Source organism: Oncorhynchus gorbuscha, linkage group LG19 (assembly GCF_021184085.1).
Source record: "Oncorhynchus gorbuscha isolate QuinsamMale2020 ecotype Even-year linkage group LG19, OgorEven_v1.0, whole genome shotgun sequence".
In the NCBI taxonomy this organism is placed as follows: domain Eukaryota; kingdom Metazoa; phylum Chordata; class Actinopteri; order Salmoniformes; family Salmonidae; genus Oncorhynchus; species Oncorhynchus gorbuscha.
In genome coordinates this window covers 73,226,356-73,246,553 of record NC_060191.1, presented here as the reverse complement: position 1 = coordinate 73,246,553, position 20,198 = coordinate 73,226,356, and the positions used below count along the sequence as shown (strand labels likewise).

Here is a 20,198-nt window from a genome sequence, read left to right as displayed (position 1 = left end):
GACTCTACTTTTGGATCTAGGATCACCTTCCCAAAACCTTCCCATGACCATTAGAGGGGAGATATGGAAGATTGACTCTACTTTTGGATCTAGGATCACCTTCCCAAAACCTTCCCATGACCATTAGAGGGGAGATATGGAAGATTGACTCTACTTTTGGATCTAGGATCACCTTCCCAAAACCTTCCCATGACCATTAGAGGGGAGATATGGAAGATTGACTCTACTTTTGGATCTAGGATCACCTTCCCAAAACCTTCCCATGACCATTAGAGGGGAGATATGGAAGATTGACTCTACTTTTGGATCTAGGATCACCTTCCCAAAACCTTCCCATGACCATTAGAGGGGAGATATGGAAGATTGACTCTACTTTTGGATCTAGGATCACCTTACCTTCCCAAAACCTTCCCATGACCATTAGAGGGGAGATATGGAAGATTGACTCTACTTTTGGATCTAGGATCACCTTCCCAAAACCTTCCCATGACCATTAGAGGGGAGATATGGAAGATTGACTCTACTTTTGGATCTAGGATCACCTTCCCAAAACCTTCCCATGACCATTAGAGGGGAGATATGGAAGATTGACTCTACTTTTGGATCTAGGATCACCTTCCCAAAACCTTCCCATGACCATTAGAGGGGAGATATGGAAGATTGACTCTACTTTTGGATCTAGGATCACCTTCCCAAAACCTTCCCATGACCATTAGAGGGGAGATATGGAAGATTGACTCTACTTTTGGATCTAGGATCACCTTCCCAAAACCTTCCCATGACCATTAGAGGGGAGATATGGAAGATTGACTCTACTTTTGGATCTAGGATCACCTTCCCAAAACCTTCCCATGACCATTAGAGGGGAGATATGGAAGATTGACTCTACTTTTGGATCTAGGATCACCTTCCCAAAACCTTCCCATGACCATTAGAGGGGAGATATGGAAGATTGACTCTACTTTTGGATCTAGGATCACCTTCCCAAAACCTTCCCATGACCATTAGAGGGGAGATATGGAAGATTGACTCTACTTTTGGATCTAGGATCACCTTCCCAAAACCTTCCCATGACCATTAGAGGGGAGATATGGAAGATTGACTCTACTTTTGGATCTAGGATCACCTTCCCAAAACCTTCCCATGACCATTAGAGGGGAGATATGGAAGATTGACTCTACTTTTGGATCTAGGATCACCTTCCCAAAACCTTCCCATGACCATTAGAGGGGAGATATGGAAGATTGACTCTACTTTTGGATCTAGGATCACCTTCCCAAAACCTTCCCATGACCATTAGAGGGGAGATATGGAAGATTGACTCTACTTTTGGATCTAGGATCACCTTCCCAAAACCTTCCCATGACCATTAGAGGGGAGATATGGAAGATTGACTCTACTTTTGGATCTAGGATCACCTTCCCAAAACCTTCCCATGACCATTAGAGGGGAGATATGGAAGATTGACTCTACTTTTGGATCTAGGATCACCTTCCCAAAACCTTCCCATGACCATTAGAGGGGAGATATGGAAGATTGACTCTACTTTTGGATCTAGGATCACCTTCCCAAAACCTTCCCATGACCATTAGAGGGGAGATATGGAAGATTGACTCTACTTTTGGATCTAGGATCACCTTCCCAAAACCTTCCCATGACCATTAGAGGGGAGATATGGAAGATTGACTCTACTTTTGGATCTAGGATCACCTTTCCCAAAACCTTCCCATGACCATTAGAGGGGAGATATGGAAGATTGACTCTACTTTTGGATCTAGGATCACCTTCCCAAAACCTTCCCATGACCATTAGAGGGGAGATATGGAAGATTGACTCTACTTTTGGATCTGACCATTAGAGGAGATATGGAGGATCACCTTCCCAAAACCTTCCCATGACCATTAGAGGGGAGATATGGAAGATTGACTCTACTTTTGGATCTAGGATCACCTTCCCAAAACCTTCCCATGACCATTAGAGGGGAGATATGGAAGATTGACTCTACTTTTGGATCTAGGATCACCTTCCCAAAACCTTCCCATGACCATTAGAGGGGAGATATGGAAGATTGACTCTACTTTTGGATCTAGGATCACCTTCCCAAAACCTTCCCATGACCATTAGAGGGGAGATATGGAAGATTGACTCTACTTTTGGATCTAGGATCACCTTACCTTCCCAAAACCTTCCCATGACCATTAGAGGGGAGATATGGAAGATTGACTCTACTTTTGGATCTAGGATCACCTTCCCAAAACCTTCCCATGACCATTAGAGGGGAGATATGGAAGATTGACTCTACTTTTGGATCTAGGATCACCTTCCCAAAACCTTCCCATGACCATTAGAGGGGAGATATGGAAGATTGACTCTACTTTTGGATCTAGGATCACCTTACCTTCCCAAAACCTTCCCATGACCATTAGAGGGGAGATATGGAAGATTGACTCTACTTTTGGACGTATAAATTCATGATATGTACTATGCATATGTATTCATTCTTGAAGAATAGACACTATGGGCACATACTGGTTGAATCAACATGGTTTCCTAGTCATTTCAATGAAAAATTGCCACATGGTTAAAACTATCATGTTGATATCATGGATAGTCAGTCCTCAAAACTATCATGTTGATATCATGGATAGTCAGTCCTCAAAACTATCATGTTGATATCACGGATAGTCCAGTCCTCAAAACTATCATGTATATATAATGGATAGTCCAGTCCTCAAAACTATCATGTTGATATCATGGATAGTCCAGTCCTCAAAACTATCATGTATATATAATGGATAGTCCAGTCCTCAAAACTATCATGTTGATATCATGGATAGTCAGTCCTCAAAACTATCATGTTGATATCACGGATAGTCCAGTCCTCAAAACTATCATGTTGATATCATGGATAGTCAGTCCTCAAAACTATCATGTTGATATCATGGATAGTCAGTCCTCAAAACATGGTTAAAACTATAATGTTGATATCATGGATAGTCAGTCCTCAAAACTATCATGTTGATAGGAATTATTTGTGGATCTGTGTAATCTGAGGGAAATATGTGTCTCTAATATGGTCATACATTGGGCAGGATGTTAGGAAGTACAGCTCAGTTTCCACCTCATTTTGTGGGCAGTGAGCACATAGCCTGTCTTCTCTTGAGAGCCATGTCTGCCTACGGCGGCCTTTCTCAATAGCAAGGCTATGCTCACTGAGTCTGTACATAGTCAAAGCTTTCCTTAAGTTTGGGTCATTCACAGTGGTCAGGTATTCTGCCACTATGTACTCTCTGTTTAGGGCCAGTCACAGTGGTCAGGTATTCTGCCGCTGTGTACTCTCTGTTTAGGGCCAAATATCATTCTAGTTTGCTGTTTTTTGTTAATTCTTTCCAATGTGTCAAGTAATTATCTTTTGTTTTCTCATGATTTGGTTGGGTCTAATTGTGTTGCTGTCCTGGGGCTCTGTGGGGTCTGTTTGTGAACAGAGTCCCAGGACCAGCTTGCTTAGGGGACTCTTCTCCAGGTTCGTCTCTCTGTAGATGATGGCTTTGTTATGGAAGGTTTGGGAATCGCTTCCTTTTAGGTGGTTGTAGAATTTAACGGCTCTTTCCTGGATTTTGTTACCTAGCGGGTATCGGCCTAATTCTGCTCTGCATTCATTATTTGGTGTTCTACGTTGTACACGGAGGATATTTTTGCAGAATTCTGCATGCAGTCTCAATTTGATGTTTGTCCCATTTTGTGAATTCTTGGTTGGTGAGCAAACCCCAGACCTCACAACCATAATGGACAATGGGTTCTATAACTGATTCAAGTATTGTTTTGCCAGATCCTAATTGGTATGTCGAATTGTAAACAGAGAGGTTAGACTGGAGGGGGGACCAGGTTAGACTGGGGGGGCACTACACTCCCAGCCTAGTAAAGAGAGAGGTTAGACTGGGGGGACCACTACACTCCCAGCCTAGTAAAGAGAGAGGTTAGATTGGGGGGCCACTAGACTCCCAGCCTAGTAAAGAGGGAGGTTAGACTGGGGGGGGGCACTACACTCCCAGCCTAGTAAACAGAGAGGTTAGACTGGGGGGGGGACCACTACACTCCCAGCCTAGTAAACAGAGAGGTTAGACTGGGGGGGGACCACTACACTCCCAGCCTAGTAAAGAGAGAGGTTAGATTGAGGGGGCCACTAGACTCCCAGCCTAGTAAACAGAGAGGTTAGACTGGGGGGGGGGCACTACACTCCCAGCCTAGTAAAGAGAGAGGCTAGACTGGGGGGGGGGGGCACTACACTCCCAGCCTAGTAAACAGAGAGGTTAGACTGGGGGGGGGGGACCACTACACTCCCAGCCTAGTAAAGAGAGAGGTTAGACTGGGGGGGCCACTACACTCCCAGCCTAGTAAAGAGAGAGGTTAGACTGGGGGGGCACTGTCCCTAATCTCTACCCTGCTGTTATTTGTTTCATAGAGTTGATTAAAGGGCTGATGAGCAGGTACACAACCACTTAACCACAGCATCCCTTTCAACTTACTTTTATTATGGAACTAAATGTAATTTACAAAAAGGCTCCCATGTCCCAACCTAAAATAGCTACAGTACTGCAGCAGTATACCAACCAGCAGTATATCACAGCTACAGTACTATAGCAGTATATTAAAGGGCTGTATATCACAGCTACAGTACTGAGCAGTATACCAACCAGCAGTATATCACAGCCACAGTACCAGCAGTATACCAACCAGCAGTATATCACAGCCACAGTACTGGAACCAACCAGCAGTAATTTACAAAAAGGCTCTGTAGCCATGTCCCAACCAGCAGTATATAGCTACAGTACTGCAGCAGTATACCAACCAGCAGTATATCACAGCTACAGTACTGTAGCAGTATACCAACCAGCAGTATATCACAGCCACAGTACTGTAGCAGTATACCAACCAGCAGTATATCACAGCTACAGTACTGCAGCAGTATACCAACCAGCAGTATATCACAGCTACAGTACTGTAGCAGTATACCAACCAGCAGTATATCACAGCTACAGTACTGTAGCAGTATACCAACCAGCAGTATATCACAGCTACAGTACTGCAGCAGTATACCAACCAGCAGTATATCACAGCTACAGTACTGTAGCAGTATACCAACCAGCAGTATATCACAGCTACAGTACTGCAGCAGTATACCAACCAGCAGTATATCACAGCTACAGTACTGTAGCAGTATACCAACCAGCAGTATATCACAGCTACAGTACTGCAGCAGTATACCAACCAGCAGTATACCAACCAGCAGTATATCACAGCTACAGTACTGTAGCAGTATACCAACCAGCAGTATATCACAGCTACAGTACTGCAGCAGTATACCAACCAGCAGTATATCACAGCCACAGTACTATACCAACCAGCAGTATACCAACCAACCAGCAGTATATCACAGCTACAGTACTGTAGCAGTATACCAACCAGCAGTATATCACAGCTACAGTACTGTAGCAGTATACCAACCAGCAGTATATCACAGCTACAGTACTAGCAGTATACCAACCAGCAGTATATCACAACCACTGTAGCAGTATACCAACCAGCTACAGTACTGTAGCAGTATACCAACCAGCAGTATATCACAGCCACAGTACTGTAGCAGTATACCAACCAGCAGTATATCACAGCTACAGTACTGTAGCAGTGTACCAACCAGCAGTATATCACAGCTACTGTACTGTAGCAGTATACCAACCAGCAGTATATCACAGCTACAGTACAGTAGCAGTATACCAACCAGCAGTATATCACAGCTACAGTACTGTAGCAGTATACCAACCAGCAGTATATCACAGCTACAGTACTGTAGCAGTATACCAACCAGCAGTATACCAACCAGCAGTATATCACAGCTACAGTACTGTAGCAGTATACCAACCAGCAGTATATCACAGCTACAGTACTGTAGCAGTATACCAACCAGCAGTATATCACAGCTACAGTACTGTAGCAGTATACCAACCAGCAGTATATCACAGCTACAGTACTGTAGCAGTATACCAACCAGCAGTATATCACAGCCACAGTACTGTAGCAGTACCAAGCAGTATACCAACCAGCAGTATATCACAGCTACAGTACTGTAGCAGTATACCAACCAGCAGTATATCACAGCTACAGTACAGTAGCAGTATACCAACCAGCAGTATATCACAGCTACAGTACTGTAGCAGTATACCAACCAGCAGTATATCACAGCTACAGTACTGTAGCAGTATACCAACCAGCAGTATATCACAGCTACTGTACTGTAGCAGTATACCAACCAGCAGTATATCACAGCTACTGTACTGTAGCAGTATACCAACCAGCAGTATAATACATCACACTGTTACTTTTCTCCCCCGTGTGCCAGGAAACGGCTATCTCACAAACTCTGTACTTTTACCTCAGATGTGCCATACTAATGTTGATTCTGTTACAGTCCCATACAACAGCAACTGGCCAACACCTTTAAAACTCTGATCACATAGCACAGTACTTTGCTGAACTGAGATGACTGAGGTAAAGGATGAAGGAGGAAGGTTGTAACCCGTGGAGGGTAGACGCGAGTAAAAACAGTTTATCCAAAAACGCATTGAAAGTATAAGGGAGCGTTACTTTTCACAACGACACTTTCTTACCACTACATCACGGATCACATTATACCACATCTTTCTATGTACCACTACATCACTGATTACACATCTTTACCACTACATCACGGATCACATTATACCACATCTTTACCACTACATCACGGATCACATTATACCACATCTTTCTATGTACCACTATATCACTGATTACACATCTTTACCACTACATCACTGATCACACATCTTTACCACTACATCACTGATTACATTATACCACATCTTTACCACTACATCACTGATCACATTATACCACATCTTTACCACTACATCACGGATCACATTATACCACATCTTTACCACTACATCACGGATCACATTATACCACATCTTTACCACTACATCACTGATTACATTATACCACATCTTTCTATGTACCACTACATCACTGATTACATTATACCACATCTTTACCACTACATCACTGATTACATTATACCACATCTTTACCACTACATCACTGATCACATTATACCACATCTTTACCACTACATCACGGATCACATTATACCACATCTTTACCACTACATCACGGATTACATTATACCACATCTTTCTATGTACCACTACATCACTGATTACATTATACCACATCTTTCTATGTACCACTACATCACTGATTACATTATACCACATCTTTACCACTACATCACGGATTACATTATACCACATCTTTACCACTACATCATTGATTACATTATACCACATCTTTACCACTACATCACGGATCACATTATACCACATCTTTCTATGTACCACTACATCACTGATTACATTATACCACATCTTTACCACTACATCACTGATTACATTATACCACATCTTTACCACTACATCACTGATTACATTATACCACATCTTTACCACTACATCACTGATCACATTATACCACATCTTTACCACTACATCACTGATTACATTATACCACATCTTTACCACTACATCACTGATTACATTATACCACATCTTTACCACTACATCACTGATTACATTATACCACATCTTTACCACTACATCACGGATTACATTATACCACATCTTTACCACTACATCACTGATCACATTATACCACATCTTTACCACTACATCACTGATTACATTATACCACATCTTTACCACTACATCACTGATTACATTATACCACATCTTTACCACTACATCACTGATCACATTATACCACATCTTTACCACTACATCACTGATCACATTATACCACATCTTTACCACTACATCACGGATCACATTATAACACATCTTTACCACTACATCACGGATTACATTATACCACATCTTTCTATGTACCACTACATCACTGATTACATTATACCACATCTTTACCACTACATCACGGATTACATTATACCACATCTTTACCACTACATCACTGATTACATTATACCACATCTTTACCACTACATCACGGATTACATTATACCACATCTTTACCACTACATCACGGATTACATTATACCACATCTTTACCACTACATCACGGATCACATTATACCACATCTTTACCACTACATCACGGATCACATTATACCACATCTTTACCACTACATCACTGATCACATTATACCACATCTTTCTATGTACCACTACATCACGGATCACATTATACCACATCTTTCTATGTACCACTACATCACGGATCACATTATACCACATCTTTCTATGTACCACTACATCACGGATCACATTATACCACATCTTTATATGTACCACTACATCACTGATTACATTATACCACATCTTTCTATGTACCACTACATCACTGATCACATATCTTTACCACTACATCACTGATCACATTATACCACATCTTTACCACTACATCACTGATCACATTATACCACATCTTTCTATGTACCACTACATCACTGATTACATTATACCACATCTTTCTATGTACCACTACATCACTGATCACATTATACCACATCTTTCTATCTACCACTACATCACGGATCACATTATACCACATCTTTCTATGTACCACTACATCACGGATCACATTATACCACATCTTTCTATGTACCACTACATCACTGATTACATTATACCACATCTTTCTATGTACCACTACATCACTGATCACATATCTTTACCACTACATCACTGATCACATTATACCACATCTTTACCACTACATCACTGATCACATTATACCACATCTTTCTATGTACCACTACATCACTGATTACATTATACCACATCTTTCTATGTACCACTACATCACTGATCACATATCTTTACCACTACATCACTGATCACATTATACCACATCTTTACCACTACATCACTGATCACATTATACCACATCTTTACCACTACATCACTGATCACATTATACCACATCTTTACCACTACATCACTGATCACATTATACCACATCTTTACCACTACATCACGGATCACATTATACCACATCTTTACCACTACATCACGGATCACATTATACCACATCTTTCTATGTACCACTACATCACTGATCACATTATACCACATCTTTACCACTACATCACGGATCACATTATACCACATCTTTCTATGTACCACTACATCACTGATTACATTATACCACATCTTTCTATGTACCACTACATCACTGATCACATTATACCACATCTTTACCACTACATCACTGATCACATTATACCACATCTTTCTATGTACCACTACATCACTGATTACATTATACCACATCTTTCTATGTACCACTACATCACTGATTACATTATACCACATCTTTCTATGTACCACTACATCACTGATTACATTATACCACATCTTTCTATGTACCACTACATCACTGATCACATTATACCACATCTTTACCACTACATCACTGATCACATTATACCACATCTTTCTATGTACCACTACATCACTGATCACATTATACCACACCTTTACCACTACATCACTGATTACATTATACCACATCTTTACCACTACATCACTGATTACATTATACCACATCTTTCTATGTACCACTACATCACTGATCACATTATACCACATCTTTACCACTACATCACTGATTACATTATACCACATCTTTACCACTACATCACTGATTACATTATACCACATCTTTCTATGTACCACTACATCACTGATCACATTATACCACATCTTTACCACTACATCACTGATCACATTATACCACATCTTTACCACTACATCACTGATCACATTATACCACTACATCACTGATCACATTATACCATATCTTTCTATGTACCACTACATCACTGATCACATTATACCACATCTTTACCACTACATCACTGATCACATTATACCACATCTTTCTATGTACCACTACATCACTGATCACATTATACCACATCTTTACCACTACATCACTGATCACATTATACCATATCTTTCTATTTACCACTACATCACTGATCACATTATACCACAGCTTTCTATGTACCACTACATCACTGATCACATTATACCACAGCTTTACCACTACATCACTGATCACATTATACCATATCTTTCTATTTACCACTACATCACTGATCACATTATACCACAGCTTTACCACTACATCACTGATCACATTATACCACATCTTTACCACTACATCACTGATCACATTATACCACATCTTTACCACTACATCACTGATCACATTATACCACATATTTACCACTACATCACTGATCACATTATACCACATCTTTACCACTACATCACTGATCACATTATACCATATCTTTCTATTTACCACTACATCACTGATCACATTATACCATATCTTTACCACTACATCACTGATCACATTATACCACATCTTTCTATTTACCACTACATCCCGGAATACACAGGTTTACATTAGGGTGAAGATACAGAGTTATATGGGTTTACATTAGTGTGAGGATACAGGGTTATATGGGTTTACAATAGGGTGAGGTAAGATACAGGGTGAGGATACAGGGTTATATGGGTGACATTAGGGTGAGGATACAGGGTTATATAGGTTTACATTAGGGTGAAGATACAGGGTTTACATTGTTTTACATTAGGGTGAGGATACAGGGTTATATAGGTTTACATTAGGGTGAGGATACAGGGTTATATAGGTTTACATTAGGGTGAGGATACAGGGTTATTAGGGTTAGGATACAGGGTTATATAGGTTTACATTAGTGTACAGGGTTATATAGGTTTACATTAGGGTGAGGATACAGGGTTATATAGGTTTACAGGGTTATATAGGTTTACATTAGGGTGAGGATACAGGGTTATATTAGGGTGAGGATACAGGGTTATATAGGTTTACATTAGGGTGAGGATACAGGGTTATATAGGTTTACATTAGGGTGAGGATACAGGGTTATATTAGGGTGAGGATACAGGGTTATATAGGTTTACATTAGGGTGAGGATACAGGGTTATATAGGTTTACATTAGGGTGAGGATACAGGGTTATATTAGGGTGAGGATACAGGGTTATATAGGTTTACATTAGGGTGAGGATACAGGGTTATATAGGTTTACATTAGGGTGAAGATACAGGGTTATATAGGTTTACATTAGGGTGAAGATACAGGGTTATATAGGTTTACATTAGTGTGAGGATACAGGTTTATATAGGTTTAAATTTTATTTAACTAGGCAAGTCAGTTAAGAACAAATTCTTATTTTCAATGACGGCCTAGGAACCGTGGGTTAACTGCCTGTTCAGGGGCAGAACAACAGATTTGTACCTTGTCAGCTCGGGGGTTTGAACTTGCAACCTTCTGGTTGCTAGTCCAACGCTCTAACCACTAGGCTACCCTGCCGCCCCATGGGTTTACATTAGGGTGAGGTAAGATACAGGGTTATATAGGTTTACATTAGGGTGAGGATACAGGGTTATATAGGTTTACATTAGGGTGAGGATACAGGGTTATATCGGTTTACATTAGGGTGAGGATACAGGGTTATATAGGTTTACATTAGGGTGAGGATACAGGGTTATATAGGTTTACATTAGGGTGAGGATACAGGGTTATATCGGTTTACATTAGGGTGAGGATACAGGGTTATATGGGTTTACATTAGGGTGAGGATACAGGGTTATATGGGTTTACATTAGGGTGAGGTAAGATACAGGGTTATATAGGTTTACATTAGGGTGAGGATACAGGGTTATATAGGTTTACATTAGGGTGAGGTAAGATACAGGGTTATATAGGTTTACATTAGGGTGAGGATACAGGGTTATATGGGTTTACATTAGGGTGAGGATACAGGGTTATATAGGTTTACATTAGGGTGAGGATACAGGGTTATATGGGTTTACATTAGGGTGAGGTAAGATACAGGGTTATATGGGTTTTCCTTAGGGCGAGGTAAGATAGAGAGCATGATTATAAGTGTGGATGCTCACCTACTTGACATTGATCTCCTGCAAACCCAGGACAGCACCTCCACTCCAGAGCAGTGACCTGCCGATAGGCCACTTTGTAAGACGGCCTGACCACGGTCCTGTAGCTGACAGGAACGTCATCATTTGGACGAGTACTACTATATACTACTACAAAAGACAGTATTTATATCAAAAACAGGACTCTGGGATTGTCTGGTCCATCCAGTCCTACCTGATGAGTTTGGAGCAGAGTCCTGGCCAGCGGCAGCCTTGGAACAATCTCTGCACTGTGGTCTCTGTCCCATTGCGCACCTGGCACGTCACCGTCCTCGACACTGTGAACTGGCACCAGTTCCTGTAATTACAGACAGATCATATGGGACTTGTTATCTTAAACATCTATTAGAGGTCACACTGACTACTACCCTTTTAGTAAGATTCTCAAACACTCCAACACCTTCTCCCTTATCCCATTGATCTGTATTTTTACCCACTATAGATGTCGATCATACGATAATAGAAAGCGTCACCTCTTGGCCGTTTCCGCGTCGGTCTGAATATCAATAGTCAAGCATTTTGACATCACTCTTCCTATGGTGACATTGTAAATAAATGATGTTACTTGGCTAACCCTGACCATCCCCGCAAAAGATCCTCTCCGTCCGTAATGCGCTCACCTGGACTGGGTGTTTGATCCGCTGAGAGGTGAACCGGTACTCGCGCTCCGCACCGAGCTGACACGTTGAACAGTTACCCCGGGAAACTGATAAATATATCTCGTTCCCGTCGAATGACAGATCAGAAATATCCACATTATGCAGAGAGCGCACGGGAGCGATGCCATTGCCATCTCGACAGAGTTCAAAAGTGCTACTTGTTGAAGGGCTTTCGTTGAGTTTTGAAAATGTGCGTTTGAAACCTTTCTTTTCCAGATGGGGGAGACTGCTTTCCGAAAAATCCACTGTACACTAAGCGCTCATGAGTTCGTCATGGTGCAGAGTGACTTCAAGACAGACTTTAACCCAACAACTCAAGTGAAATGAATCACACCATCATGCACATGAAAGATATCTGCGTTTTAAACGTTACTCTGACGTTTGGCCCCCTGCGAGGATGAAGGAGTCAGATATCCACTTTAATTAGCTTCCCACCGTGCGCGTAAAAAGCGTGCAGAAGTGAGGTAGAACAACACAACTGAGCACCGTCTCTCTCTCTCTGTCTCAAGAAGAGAGAGCCTGGGAAGCAAAGATTCTCATGTTTAGGTTAAATCGCAAGGATTTTTAAACAATTCCACTTAATCCTATAAGGGCATGCAGAGCCTGTCACATCCACATGGGCCATTTTTAATAGGTTTGTGTGCTCTTTTTTAGCTTAAATTGGCAGAACATTTTCATCATATTTGGTAGTAAAAACTCTTTAATTCTGTTTAAAACATAAAACAATTATAATTGTATGAATATCTAGCTTAAAATCACAATGTCAATGTGTTTAATCAGAATTCATTCCAGTGAATTTTGGAATTAATGTGAGCCTAAACATTTTGGAGGTATCTTTGCTAATATCTCGATGACATAGACACGGATACATTGCTATCATCACACAAGGCGAGACCCAGATGCAGACGCAGGAGGCAGATGGTTGGAGTTTAAGATGTTTAATAAATCCAAAGGGAGAAGGCAAGAGAATGGTCGTGAACAGGCAAAAGGTCACAACCAGTTCAGAGTTCAGGAGGTACCAAAGGGCAGGCAGGCTCGAGGTCAGGACAGGCAGAATGGTCAGGCAGGCGGGCATGGAGTCCAGAAAACAAGAGAGGGTCAGAACCGGGAGGACTTGCAAGAGGAGAAACGGCAAAGCAGGAAACCCTGACCTTCATTATCTACAGTGCCTTGCAAAAGTATTCGGCCCCCTTGAACTTTGCAACCTTTTGCCACATTTCAGGCTTCAAACATAAAGATATAAAACTGTATTTTTTTGTGAAGAATCAACAACAAGTGGGACACAATCATGAAGTGGAACGACATTTATTGGATATTTCAAACATTTTTAACAAATCAAAAACTGAAAAATTGGGCGTGCAAAATGATTCAGCCCCCTTAAGTTAATACTTTGTAGTGCCACCTTTTGCTGCGATTACAGCTGTAAGTCGCTTGGGGTATGTCCCTATCAGTTTTGCACATCGAGAGACTGAAATTTTTACCCATTCCTCCTTGCAAAACAGCTCGAGCTCAGTGAGGTTGGATGGAGAGCATTTGTGAACTGCAGTTTTCAGTTCTTTCCACAGATTCTCGATTGGATTCAGGTCTGGACTTTGACTTGGCCATTCTAACACCTGGATATGTTTATTTTTGAACCATTCCATTGTAGATTTTGCTTTATGTTTTGGATCATTGTCTTGTTGGAATACAAATCTCCGTCCCAGTCTCAGGTCTTTTGCAGACTCCATCAGGTTTTCTTCCAGAATGGTCCTGTATTTGGCTTCATCCATCTTCCCATCAATTTTAACCATCTTCCCTGTCCCTGCTGAAGAAAAGCAGGCCCAAACCATGATGCTGCCACCACCATGTTTGACAGTGGGGATGGTGTGTTCAGGGTGATGAGCTGTGTTGCTTTTACGCCAAACATAACATTTTGCATTGTTGCCAAAAAGTTCAATTTTGTTTTCATCTGACCAGAGCACCTTCTTCCACATGTTTGGTGTGTCTCCCAGGTGGCTTGTGGAAAACCTTAAACGACACTTTTTATGGATATCTTTAAGAAATGGCTTTCTTCTTGCCACTCTTCCATAAAGGTCAGATTTGTGCAATATACGACTGATTGTTGTCCTATGGACAGAGTGTCCCACCTCAGCTGTAGATCTCTGCAGTTCATCCAGAGTGATCATGGGCCTCTTGGCTGTATCTCTGATCAGTCTTCTCCTTGTATGAGCTGAAAGTTTAGAGGGACGGCCAGGTCTTGGTAGATTTGCAGTGGTCTTGATACTCCTTCCATTTCAATATTATCGCTTGCACAGTGCTCCTTGGGATGTTTAAAGCTTGGGAAATCCTTTTGTATCCAAATCCGGCTTTAAACTTCTTCACAACAGTATCTCGGACCTGCCTGGTGTGTTCCTTGTTCTTCATGATGCTCTCTGCACTTTTAACGGACCTCTGAGACTATCACAGTGCAGGTGCATTTATACGGAGACTTGATTACACACAGGTGGATTGTATTTATCATCATTAGTCATTTAGGTCAACATTGGATCATTCAGAGATCCTCACTGAACTTCTGGAGAGAGTTTGCTGCACTGAAAGTAAAGGGGCTGAATAATTTTGCACGCCCAATTTTTCAGTTTTTGATTTGTTAAAAAAGTTTGAAATATCCAATAAATGTCATTCCACTTCATGATTGTGTCCCACTTGTTGTTGATTCTTCACAAAAAATACAGTTTTATATCTTTATGTTTGAAGCCTGAAATGTGGCAAAAGGTCGCAAAGTTCAAGGGGCCGAATACTTTCGCAAGTCACTGTATGTTTTATGTGTTATTTTGGTCAGGTCAGGGTGTGACGAGGGTGGGAATGTGTGTTTATCACTGTCTGGGGTTTTTGTATATCTATGGGTTTTTTGTATGTCTAGGTAATGTAGGTCTATGGTGGCCTGAATTGGTTCCCAATCAGAGGAAGCTGTTTATCGTTGACTCTGATTGAGGATCCTATTTAGAAATCCTCCCAGAAATGCCTCCCCCTGTCCTCCCAGGAATGCCTCCCCCTGTCCTCCCAGGAATGCCTCCCCCTGTGCCCTCCCAGGAATGCCTACCCAGGTCCTCCCAGAAATGCCTCTCCCCGTCCTCCCAGAAATGCCTCCCCTGTCCTCCCAGGAATAACCCCCCATCCTCCCAGGAATGCCTCTCCCCGTCCTCCCAGAAATATTTCCCCCGCCCTCCCAGGAATAACCCCCCCCTGTCCTCCCAGGAATGCCTCCCCCGTCCTCCCAGGAATGCCTCCCCCCGTCCTCCCGTCCTCCCAGGAATGCCTCCCCCGTCCTCCCAGGAATGCCTCCCCCCGTCCTCCCAGGAATGCCTCCCCCCTGTCCTCCCAGGAATGCCTCCCCCGTCCTCCCAGGAATAACTCTCCAATAGTGTGCAACTGCAGCCCACAATTCGTCATTCCTTCATCCACCCCCCCACACCCCTCCAGCATCCCATTGGTTCCTTCATGAACACCACCTCTCCAGCATGACATCATCATGAATGTGGGTCAAAAAGGGAAATAAAATTATTATCTAAGTTGTTTCGTCCCCCTCCTCCCGTGTGCCGGAGTCCTCTTCGCTAGTTAGCATGTGCCAGTTAGACACTGTCCTTTACTCCCGCTTGCCAAGCACCTGCCCTCGCCATCGTTAACAGAACTGAGGGAAAACAGTGCCCAAAAGGCGGGGTGAAGGAAACTGTCTACCGGTGTTGCCAGGAGGCGGGGGGCGACACCTGCCTTCGCTGTCGTTAACAGAACTGAGGGAAAACAGTGAAAAACAGTGTCCTGACAGGCGGGGGCGAAGGACTCTTCCGGGTTAGTTCTACAAATATTTTCTACCGGTGTGTACTAGCTATAGTTAGCTACCGTTGTACCCCCGCCTCTTCTTCATCTGTGGGGTTAATTGGGGGTTGGCATCCAACTTCACGGTGCATTGCTGTCACCTACCGTTCCGGAGCGACCCCGCCTCCCACCTGTTCCGGAGCCCCCGCCTCCCACCTGTTCCGGAGCGGCCCCGCCTCCCACCTGTTCCGGAGCGGCCCCGCCTCCCACCTGTTCCGGAGCGGCCCCGCCTCCCACCTGTTCCGGAGTGCCCCCGCCTCCCACCTGTTCCGGAGCGGCCCCGCCTCCCACCTGTTCCGGAGCGGCCCCGCCTCCCACCTGTTCCGGAGCGGCCCCGCCTCCCACATGTCCCGGAGCGGCCCCTCCTCCCACCTGTTCCGGAGCGGCCCCGCCTCCCACCAGTTCTGGAGAGGCCCCGCCCTTACCTGTCCTAGCTTAATAATTGACCAATAGAACTATAAAGAGGGGTTCCTGCAGATGCAGGAATGCCCACATGCAGGAACGCCCCGAATTGCTGGCTGCAGTTGCACTCTTCTCTCCCAGGCTGCTGGCCTCTCGGGGCCGGCTCCAGCCATAGACAGTTATTTTTGGAACTCAGTCGGGATCTCAATTTAATATTGAGAGTAAGAATAATAGAATACACCAGGTGAAATTTCAAGAAAATAATTGGGCATCAGCAGTTTTTCCTTTTTATGTCGGTCACTCAATTAGCCATGTCAGCTAGAAATGTTTTGATAGTTAGTTCATCTAGCCAGCTATCTAAACTTGTAGAAAACCATAGGTGGCAGGTAGCCTAGTGGTTAGAGTGTTGGGCCAGTAACCTAAAAGGTTGCTAGATCAAATCCCCAAGCTGACAAGGTACAAATCTGTTGTTCTGTTCCTGAACAAGGCAGTTAAACTCACTGTTCCCCAGTAGGTCATCATTGTCAATAAGAATTTGTTCTTGACTAATTAAATTAAAACATATATGTTATGGGTGATATCTTTTGAATGGTTAGGGATAAAATCAAGATTTTTTTCTCTGAGGAAAACAGGAAGACTTGGCTACTACGTTGGCCACTAAGTTGGCCACTACGTTGGCTATTACGTTGGCCACTACGTTGGCCCCTACGTTGCCCACTGCGTTGGCCACTGCGTTGGCCACTGCGTTGGCTACTACGTTGGCCTCCCACCTGGCTAGACGTTGCCTACCTACCTGTCCTAGCTAATAATTGACCAATACGAACTATAAAGAGGGGTTCCTGCAGACGCAGGAATGCCCACGTTGGCCACTACGCTGCAGTTGCACTCGTTCTCTCCCAGGCGCTGGCTCACGTTGGCCGGCTACGTTGCCTAGACGTTATTTTTGGAACTCACGTTGGCTATTTAATATTGGAGTAAGAATAATAGAATACACCAGGTGAAATTTCACGAAAATAATTGGCCATCACGTTGGCCTTTTACGTTGGTTGGCAATTAGCCCACGTCAGCTAGAAACGTTTTGATAGTTACGTTCATCTAGCCAGCTATCTAAACTTGTAGAAAACCATACGTTGGCCAGATAGCCTAGTGGTTAAACCACGTTGGCCAGTAACCTGGTTGCTACGTTGGCCACCACGCTGGACAAGGTAGAAACCACGTTGTTCCACCACGTTGGCCACCACGCTGGCCAGTTAAACACGTTGGCCCCAGTAGGTCATCATTGTCAATAAGAATTTGTTTTTGACTAATTAAATTAAAAAATATATTTTTGGTGATATCTTTTGAATGGTTGGATAAAATCAAGATTTGGCCTGAGGAAAACGGAAGAGTTGGCCACTACGTTGGCCACCACGTTGGCTACTACGTTGGCCACGCGTTGGCCACACGCGTTGGCCACCACGTTGGCCACACGTTGGCCCCACGTTGGCCACGTTGGCCGCTGTGGCCACACGCTGGCTACACGTTGGCCACCTACGTTGGCCACCACGTTGGCCACACGTTGGCTACCACGTTGGCCACACGTTGGCCACCACGTTGGCCACGCGTTGGCCACTACGTTGGCCACACGTTGGCCACCACGCTGGCTACTACGTTGGCCACTACGTTGGCCACACGTTGGCTACCACGCTGGCCACCACGCGTTGGCACCACGTTGGCCACCACGCTGGCCACACGCTGGCCACCACGCTGGCCACCACGGCCACTACGTTGGCCACCACGTGCCACCACGCTGGCTACCACGCTGGCTACCACGTTGGCCACACGTTGGCCACTACGCTGGCCACCACGTTGGCTACCTACGCTGGCCACCACGTTGGCCACCACGTTGGCCACTACGTTGGCTACTACGTTGGCCACTACGTTGGCTACTACGTTGGCCACTTGGCCACTATGTTGGCTACTACGTTGGCCACTACGTTGGCTACTACGTTGGCCCCTACGTTGGCCACTACGTTGGCTACTACGTTGGCCACTACGTTGGCCACTACGTTGGCTACTACGTTGGCCACAGAACCTGGCTAAGAAAAGGTTTGAGCGAGATACAAATTCAACAGCGTTTTAATACTCAAGAGTGTAAAAAAACACATAGCTAGACCGTTGTTTTACTATTGAAACTTAATGTTGCTATTGTTTTTAGTTTGGTAAAACCGCTTGCGTTTCCGAGGTGTATCCCAGCTGAGCACAAATGGTGAAATGGTGGTGGTGAACATGCAGGTGAATTTCTGAAGTGTCCTGTTAGGCTGAAGGAGACCGAGGTGGTTAGAATAAGGACTGTCCAGCATGTCTCCTCTCTGGAGGTGGTTAGAATAAGGACTGTCCAGCATGTCTCCTCTCTGGAGGTGTTTAGAATAAGGACTGTCCAGCATGTCTCCTCTCTGGAGATGTTTAGAATAAGGACTGTCCAGCATGTCTCCTCTCTGGAGGTGGTTAGAATAAGGACTGTCCATCATGTCTCCTCTCTGGAGGTGGTTAGAATAAGGACTGTCCATCATGTCTCCTCTCTGGAGGTGGTTAGAATAATGACTGTCCATCATGTCTCCTCTCTGGAGGTGGTTAGAATAAGGACTGTCCATCATGTCTCCTCTCTGGAGGTGGTTAGAATAAGGACTGTCCATCATGTCTCCTCTCTGGAGGTGGTTAGAATAATGACTGTCCATCATGTATCCTCTCTGGAGGTGGTTAGAATAAGGACTGTCCATCATGTCTCCTCTTTGGAGGTGGTTAGAATAAGGACTGTCCATCATGTCTCCTCTCTGGAGGTGGTTAGAATAAGGACTGTCCATCATGTATCCTCTCTGGAGGTGGTTAGAATAAGGACTGTCCATCATGTCTCCTCTCTGGAGGTGGTTAGAATAATGACTGTCCAACATGTCTCCTCTCTTGAGGTGTTTAGAATAATGACTGTCCAGCATGTCTCCTCTCTAGAGACAGTGAGAAGAGTAGAGGAAAGTGGTGTCTAGGGCTCTAGAGGGTTAGAGAGGCTGGACGGGGTTTGGGTGGTGTAGTGGTTGGAGGAAAGTGGTGTCTAGGGCTCTAGAGGGTGAGAGAGGCTGGACAGGGTTTGGGTGATGTCGTGGTTGGAGGAATGTGGTGTCTAGGGCTCTAGGTACAGGGTTTGGG

General features: G+C 43.7%; 1 protein-coding gene across 2 annotated transcripts in view; it reads right to left on the bottom strand.

Annotated features, from left to right (window-relative positions):
* Positions 1–13,186, bottom strand: part of LOC124006282 (collagen alpha-1(XXVI) chain-like) — a 68,124-nt gene extending 54,938 nt beyond the window's left edge. The window contains exons 1-3 of one of the 2 annotated variants that reach the window (XM_046316202.1): positions 12,726–13,186; positions 12,281–12,403; positions 12,070–12,173 (exon numbers count right to left, since the gene is read on the bottom strand). In XM_046316202.1, the coding sequence (XP_046172158.1) occupies positions 12,070–12,173; positions 12,281–12,403; positions 12,726–12,898 (400 nt within the window). In that variant the 5' untranslated portion in view covers positions 12,899–13,186. The remainder of the gene's footprint in view (positions 1–12,069; positions 12,174–12,280; positions 12,404–12,725) is intronic. The other variant, XM_046316203.1, reaches the window with a different exon arrangement.
* Positions 13,187–20,198: the final 7,012 nt, after the last annotated feature.